Consider the following 8,655-nt stretch of genomic DNA (forward strand, 5'->3'; position numbering starts at 1 on the left):
AAATGGGTGGCCAAAAGCCGAATAACTCGGAGTGGAGGCAGAGCGAAGAGGGAAAATACCAGATATGCCCAGTGTTAAACTCTCTCGATAATCAAGTGTACAGAAATGGAAAATGTGTATTTTATCCAAACAAAGATAATATATTTCTGCATTATTCTGCATTTTTTATTACTAGAAAAAAAACTCGGAGTGCGGTTTTTAGTGACCATCAGTGTATAGAACCTATAACGTTTGCTAAAATGAATTGACTGTTGTCAGTGTTTTATTTACAGAGTAAACTATGGACAAAGTTCCGCATGATGCAGAGAGCGAGAGTGTCAAATTTAAGCCCGTTGGTCGTTTGGATATGAGCCACGGGTTCCTTCGGCACATCAGGAGAAATCAAATAGCCAGGTGTCGCACAATCTTTCATCAGCATAGTGCATTTTAGTTTTAGCCCTAACGTAACGTTATATGGAAATAAAAATAAAAATATTTTCGTGTAATCTGTAACTAACTATAATGAGATCATTTAAAATTCACTCAAGAATCAAATCGTACAGATGAACATAATTTGTAACTTGTTTTAATAGCATATTTCTATAGATATTGTGCATTATTAGAACTGGAATATTGGAATATGTCTTGCTAATGGAAATTGCTTCAGGGGAGATATAGAATTATAATATACAGGAATATTTTCGTTGATTCCTTTTTAATGTTATGCAGGGGCGTTTTGTAGTATTGTTCATCATATTATCATAACAATCGTATGGTTGACAAGCAAATGTTTTAATTTTTTTACAGGGATGATTATGACAGAGAGGTAAAACAGGCCAAAGAAAAACAGAGGCAAAGACCCACTACCACCCCCCGCCATCCAAAAAGACCTGACCAACAAGTGTACCACCTACGCCATCAGAGTAAGTTACATAGGTAGAAATTATTTTATTCACTATTTCACAATATAAAGAGATGCAGTTTGTATCAGTTAAAAAGATGCAAATCAATTAGTATCATGCAAAAATTACTAAGCAAATTTAAAGTGATACACTGAAAAAAATGAACTGTTGCTGTTGTTAGTTTTACTAAACCCATCCTTGTTCACAGTACATAGAGAATGCAAGTCACTACATTGACATACGTTTACTATGTTATTTATACAAAAAATGTAGTACTGTCGACTTTAATTAACAAGTGTTTGACTGGTCAACTTAACATTGTTGAGTGATACTTAAAACCGTATAATATTGGACCTATTGTTGAGTTTACTTAATATAAATATAAAGTTAATTCAACACGACTGGTTGAGGGGGGATTTTCAGTTCCCAGCATGCTTTGCGTAAAACTGCGTTAATTGAATTTTAGTTTTATTTTCAGTTAAGTTAACGACTTGAATGAAGGAATGGGGCATTTATATACCACTTTATTGTGTATTGCCGTACGCCTAAATCGTTTTACAGTCATATGAGGGGTTCTCTCCTCAACTACCACCGGTGCGGAATCCACTTATAAATATTGAGTATTTCCTACTACTCCCAAAGTAGGAAATAGTAGGAAAAATTACTTTATAATTTAATGTTCTTTTGTTCACAAAAGAAGACATTTTGAAGAATGTAGGACAGACTGTTTGCTTGGGCACTTTTGACTACCATTGTAATTTTTGCGGCTGTTATACATTTACATTTCGGCATTTTGGCAGACGCTTTTATCCAAAGCGACTTACATTGCTTTATCCTATACATTTTACATAGGTATTTGCAATCCCCTGAGATCGAACCCACAACCTTGCGTTGTTAACACAATGCTCTTACAACTGAGCTACAGGAAAGCTACTGTAATGATCCTTAATTTACACTAATCCTGAGCCGCATCAGTGTCACCTTTGATACTAGGCTGTGAGGAGGGTCAGAGCCGGCATACAGTTGTGTTCAAAATTATTCAACCCCCACTGAAATTGATTTTTTTGGTCGGTTTGACATTGATTATGATCATTCAGTCATCCTGCTTACAATTAAATCAAAGAGGCACGTGTAGGTCAGACAAATATAACATAACATTTATAATGAAATAACCACAAATGTCTTTTCTGAGCTCACATCATTATCAGTTTTATTCAACCCCCAAGTGATATTCAATCTTAGTACTTAGTACAACATCCTTTTACAGTTATAACAGCTTTTAAACGTGAAGCGTAGCTTGACACAAGTGTCTTGCAGCGATCTACTTGTATCTTCGCCCATTCATCATGGGCAAAAGCCTCCAGTTCAGTCACATTCTTAGGCTTGCGCACTGCAACTGCTTTCTTTAAGTCCCACCAGAGGTTCTCAATCGGATTTAAGTCTGGTGACTGCGATGGCCACTTCAAAATGTTCCAGCCTTTTATCTGGAACCATGCTCTAGTGGACTTGGAGGTATGCTTGGGATCATTGTCCTGTTGAAAGGTCCAACGTCTTCCAAGCCTCAGGTTTGTGACGGACTGCATCACATTGTCATCCAATATCTCCTGGTACTGAAGAGAATTCATGGTACCTTGCACACGCTGAAGCTTCCCAGTACCTGCAGAAGCAAAACAGCCCCAAAGCATGATTGACCCCACGCCATGCTTCACAGTAGGCAAGGTTTTCTTTCCTTGTTCTTCCTCCTCCAAACATAGCGTTGATCCATGGGCCCAAACAGTTCTAATTTTGTTTCATCAGTCCACAGAACACTATCCCAAAACTTCTGTGGTTTGTCCACATGACTTTTGGCATACTGCAGTCGACTCTTCTTATTCTTTGGGGACAGCAAGGGGGTGCGCCTGGGAGTTCTGGCATGGAGGCCTTCATTACGCAGGGTGCGCCGTATTGTCTGAGCAGAAACTTCAGTACCCACATCTGACAAATCTTTTCTCAGTTCCTCAGCAGTCACACGGGGACTTTTCTCCACTCTACGCTTCAGGTAGCGCACAGCAGTCGAGTCAGCATCTTCTTTCTGCCACGACCAGGTAGCGTTTCAACAGTGCCCTTTGCCTTGAATTTGCGAATGATGCTTCCTATGGTGTCTCTTGGTATGTTTAACATCTTTGCAATCTTCTTATAGCCATTGCCCTTCCTGTGAAGAGTAATCACCTGTTCTCTTGTCTTCCTGGACCATTCTCTTGACCTCACCATGTTTGTAACCACACCAGTAAATGTCTGGAAGGAGCGGAGTATCACAGTCATTTTAAAGCTGCCTAATTGGTGCTTATTAGGCTTTATTGCTGCTCCCTGATATCCACAGGTGTTTTCAATACCTGATTGAAAACACTTCATTGAACCTCTGTTCTTCAGAGTGGTAGTCTTTAAGGGGTTGAATAATTATGTCAATGACAAATTCACAAAAGAAACATTTACTACTGTATTACAAAACTAATTGATGTCATTCTAGTTGCATATGGTTCTTTAAGAAGTCCTTGTAGGATTTCATTCTGAATACAATTACAAATGTACACTAAATTCCCTAAAACCGTTTACAGCATTGGGGGTTGAATAATTTTGAACACAACTGTATTTTAGATCGGCTTTCATGCGGCATTGCATCTTTACACAGAAATTGTATCCGCCACAGAGACGCCTTAACTCGCCTGTGTAAAGACGCCATGAGATAATTAATGGTGTCATAGAGTCTGTAGCCATATATAATATTTTAATACCAAGCCTTTGAAACAGGAGTCATGCTGTCTAACAAGGAGTGAGGTTTACAGATGCACACTTTAACACAGTTTACTCTTGCAAAAGGGCTTCTGATCGATCCACGTGTGGCAAATGAGGCAAAATTTATGACATTGTTACTATTTATACTTTAAAGCTAACGCTTATGGTAAGGAGTAGGACATTTGTGACATGTGTAACGGAGGCCAGTTAGTGTGAGAGCTGTGTAGGTCCCCAACCTCAAGAGGTGCTCTAGCGACAGATGCTAGGGACTCCTACCTGTAGACTCCTTGTTAAAGCTCCTGCTTCCAATGCTGGACCAATTGCTGGTCCGAGTGCTGCTCAGAACGGTGTTACAGTGGTGCCATGAATTTATGATGCTGCTGTGTTGCTATTCAGTTGTTTAGTCTGACGTCACGCACCACCATATATGGAAGGTAATATACTGTTTCCGGGTCCTAATAATTTCCGCTCAATAAGATGCTATAGCTAGACAACAAAAAATGCTAATATGCGCTCATGGTGAGCTGTAAAACCACAATCCTAACCTGTATCTTCATAATGAAATCCCACATGGCCAGTCAATGATTCCTTTTTCATGATTTAATCAAATACTGATGTCAGAGATTCCATAAGCCTGGAGACTGTAGAGTATACTGTGTGTTAATAAATGCGATGTGAGTAAACAGTGCTCATTAACAGGTGTTTAAGCTGTAGTCCCGCTTGAAATGGGCCAGGGGCCATTAGCCTTCCCATAAGAGTGCCTGCCTCCCATGCCGGAACAATTACACATGCTCTAAGTGGGTGACCAATTGTAACAAAGTGAGAAGGGGATGCTTGCAGGCATAGTAGGGGGGGACATTTTCAACACACTCTAAACGGGTGACCAATCACAATACATTTTGGTCACTTTGGCGCTATCGACGGCGGCAGACTGAACGCACAGTTAATTTCCGTACACACTAACATTATGTGATTTAGCGGTTTCTCATTAACGCAGGAGAGAGATAAACACATTGGGCCTCATTTATGAAACATTTGTAAATTCCGAGAAATTTGAGAGTAAAACAGACCTTCCCGTAAACTCTCCTGTGGATTCACAAATACTTCGTCAGATTTGATAGTAAAATTTATATGTGTTAATGAATTCCAATCACTCATAAACAGGGCACTCATAATCCTTGCGTATGAATTACAGCTACGCAAATTACGTATCTAGGAATTCTGGAATCCTCTGCATTTACATTTACATTTAGTCATTTGGCAGACGCTTTTATCCAAAGCGACTTACAGTGCACTTATTAAAGGGACAATCCCCCTTCAGCAACATGGAGTAAAGTGTCTTGCTCAAGGACACACTGGTGGTGGCTGCTGGAATCGAACCAGCAACCTTTGATTTACCAGTTCAGTGGTTTAACCCACTAGACCACCATCTCCACCTCTGGACTTCATTCTCTGGTTTGGCTACATTATATTGCATAAATGCATAAGAGACTAATAGGATATATGCTTACCAATAAATTCATCAATTAAACTGTGTCCACAAAAGCGTTTTTAGCGAGCTTAAATAATAATACCTGGTGCTCTTCTGAAAATGACCAGCTGGTGGCGCCTGAGAACGCTTTGGAGGCCCTACGCGTTATTCCGGAGACATGTTGTTATTTAGAAAATCCGCAACAGTTAGCCTACTTGTTACTTCTATCATATTTTAAAGAATATTACTTAGTATGAAAATGCAATAAACGTTTATATTAACTTCTCCATTGTTGTGTATGATGGTTGGTCAATGTAGTTTTTGTCCTGCCTCTTCTCCACTGTGATTGGACGGCTGTGTGAAAAAGAACGATGACGAACTCTGCATTTAACCCAACGTTTAAAAGTAAAAATTATAAAAGACAGGGCAAAATAACTTGTGAAATATCATTATGATACATAGTGCATCAAAATGCAGTTTCATCAGTTTGTCTCAAAGAATACAGAATGTTACACGTGGTACAGAGCAGTTGTACATTTCTTTTGTACCAACTTACATTTTGAAAATACGAACGTTTTCATGAATCCAAAATTTTTCGTCAAAACAACTTTACGCACGATTTTAACAAAAAACGTTTTTACTCGCGTTTCATAAATGAGGCCCATTTTCTTTCATAGGTGATGTCTGGTAAATGTGGGACCATGATCATAGCTGAGGAAAGTCTGTGCTGCAAGGAGTTGGATCCATACTTAGTTGGCCTTAGGGGACTTTGTCACCCCCACATTTGAAATCCAGTGCCTGTCTCTGCAACCAGGTTTTGAGGCTTGCTGTCTGAACCCATTCGTGCTACAGAGAGCTTATATGCACTTCAGACAGGAGCATGTACCACTCCAGGCCAGCAGACATGAGTATGTTTATGGGCAGAGCTTAATAACTGTATGTATAAATAAATAGTAAATTAAAGATCTTGAGCCCACCAGTGTAGGCTGTGTGTGTGGTTAGCTAACTGTGCAGGTCATGCGTCAATGATGTTTCCCGCTGCCATCGCGGACCCTCACAGTTCAGGTCATCATTGACAAGTTTACACGAACACAGTGTGAGTGAAATACTACTATTCACTGTTTGCTTTCACTTTCTTCTTCTGTCGAGTTATGTTAAGATATCATTTGATCCAGGTTTTAATTTTACAATAAATCTAGATTAACTTTAATGATGTTATGATTATGATTTATCTCTCAGTTAGGGATTCATTTTAAATTTGCTTCTGATGAGGTTTAAATAATAAAAATATATAACTTTAGTAAAGTGTATGTGACAATGATCAGAAACAGACACAGAAGGGTCATGTCATGCTTCAGAGATGTGTTTATTGTAAATAAATAAAAAACACCTTCACGGCTGTGAACTTCAAACAGCCCTCCTTTCTTATCCAATACATACAAGGACAACAGAATCGAACCCATGACCAATATGGGTCAATTGAAAATATTACTAGTGTGTTTTTATTTCAGATGGCTCGGAGTCTTGTGTGCATGTGGGGACAGAAGACTGGAATGAGAGCAGCTCAGGCACAGATCAGGAAAACACTGGCACAGAGCTTTTCTGGCTTGATTACCAGGCTGACAGCGGGCAAATTACATCATTCATTGTTTACAAGGTTACTGAAAAGCTTGATTGAAGTAATGGTTAAAACTAGTCATATAACATTTGAAAATGAACAATTGGTCATCATTTATTATTTTATTATTTAAATCAAATGTATGCATTTTTTTATTTTTTTTTAAACAGGAAGACAAGCCAGAAACAATAGTGGAAAGAGTATCACAGATGAACGTTTTGGACTCAGCCATGAGGGCAGCACTGGTGGCTCGTGTGGGAAAAGAAATGAACAAACGATGTGATAAATATTAAGATGGCGAATGAAACTGTTTTGATTAAGAGTACAGGTTTAATATTGTGTTTTATACTGTGTGTTGTGAAATATAAAAAATATTGTGGACCCACAATGGAGTATGATACATTTCTATCTTACCTTACTACCAAGTTACCAAGGATTTTTCACAATACATAATTTCATTATTATTGCGTATTTGTTGATTCACTATAATTTTGTTTTGTTTACCTTATGCAAGTACGTGCCGATTGCCAACAAAACAGACAGTTTCACTTACCGCATGCTTTTTATGACCGGCATCTTTTAGCACAGGGATCGCCCCATCTATCAGTTTCAAACGATCTGCAAAACTAGCGTTATTGTTTGTGGGGATTTCATTTGTTTGGGTCTGGTCTTGTTTTGTGGTCGATCATGGACAACAGAGGGAAAAAGTTACATTGTGCCATTTACTTTTTTCCCCTTTGATGTTCCTCTGTTTTCTGGTGACGATCGCAGAGTGGGACCAGGCTGGACCTGCACGGTTTCGGCCAGTGGGACTTCCTGGGTTGTGGGTGGTGGGCTATCTTTCTTCTTCGTGGATGTTTGCTCGGTGGCTTTTGGTCGGGGTCACTGAGTGAGACTGGTTTCTCCCGAGGTGTTTTTTCTCCATTAATCAGTCATTGGAGTTTGGGACTCTTGCCACAGCAAGGCCTTGTTGGCTCGCTGAACGGGAAACTGCATTTATTCAATTATTTATTTATTAGGTGTTATTTATTAGAATGATCTTGCTTGTTCTATCAGCACTGTGCTGTGTTTTACCCTTCTGTGATTTTCTTATTTGCTCCTGTAAAGCTGCTTTGGAACAATGCACATTATGAAAAGAGCTATATAAATAAACTTAAATTTAATTGAAAATCAATTAAAAACGAGAAGTTGTGTCGAGCCGACAGATGGGGTTCGGCTTGAGAACCTATCAACTCTGACTACTATAGAAGAGGCCAAAGAAATTTGCATGCCGGTGTCCGCCCCCGGATATCCGGTATAAAAGGAAGACGGCCTGTAGCATTCATTTGCATTTGCATTTGTTCTGAAGAGCCTGAGAGTCTCTCACGACTACAGCAGAGGACGATACGTGTTGTGGCATAAGGGACACAACGTCTCATTCCCTCCATCAGGGAACTGAGGTTACAGACGTAACCATGACGTTCCCTTTCTGTCGGTCTCAGTGCTTTCTTCGAGAAAAATGGGTACACCCTGAACTGTTACCTTTCACGGACGGAGGCCTTAGCTCTCTACTGGCGTCTGGATCGGATTTACAGCAATTGACCGCAACTTCCTTAATTAGGGATGTGCTGCAGTAGCCACTTCCTACCCGTGGGCAGGAATACAGTGGATATAGATATGGTAACGCCCTTAGGGGAGATCGCATGGAACATGCGGACTGAGTAGTTAGCCGCGAGGTGGAGGTCCACCTTGGGGAGGTCATGGGTTACCAGGAGTGGGAACCATCTCATGAGGATACATAAGACGGAACAGCCCACGGAGGGGGTGTAACAGACGTCCGGTAGCACTAGGTCTGGTTAGAGCTATCTGTGATAGTTCATATGTTTTCCTGGCCTAAGGGGGAAGGCTGCTCTGCCCAGCCGAACCCCAGGGGG

General features: G+C 40.0%; 1 protein-coding gene across 1 annotated transcript; it reads left to right on the plus strand.

The window, feature by feature from the left end:
• Window positions 1-23: 23 nt before the first annotated feature.
• Window positions 24-7,575, plus strand: c4h2orf68 (chromosome 4 C2orf68 homolog). Its single transcript, XM_056747361.1, has 4 exons — window positions 24-393; window positions 787-902; window positions 6,636-6,781; window positions 6,913-7,575. Exons 1-4 carry the CDS (start codon window positions 281-283, stop codon window positions 7,033-7,035), a joined length of 498 nt encoding a protein of 165 aa, XP_056603339.1. The 5' UTR covers window positions 24-280; the 3' UTR covers window positions 7,036-7,575.
• Window positions 7,576-8,655: the final 1,080 nt, after the last annotated feature.

The sequence above is a fragment of the Triplophysa dalaica genome, chromosome 4 (assembly GCF_015846415.1).
Source record: "Triplophysa dalaica isolate WHDGS20190420 chromosome 4, ASM1584641v1, whole genome shotgun sequence".
NCBI classification, from domain to species: Eukaryota; Metazoa; Chordata; class Actinopteri; order Cypriniformes; family Nemacheilidae; genus Triplophysa; species Triplophysa dalaica.

Coding starts and splice junctions, on each gene's coding strand:
- c4h2orf68 (XM_056747361.1), top strand. CDS start 281: ATGGACAAAGTTCCGCATGATGCAGAGAGCGAGAGTGTCAAATTTAAG. Junction 903..6,635: donor GTACCACCTACGCCATCAGA/GTAAGTTACATA, acceptor TTTTTATTTCAG/ATGGCTCGGAGTCTTGTGTG. Junction 6,782..6,912: donor CATCATTCATTGTTTACAAG/GTTACTGAAAAG, acceptor TTTTTTAAACAG/GAAGACAAGCCAGAAACAAT.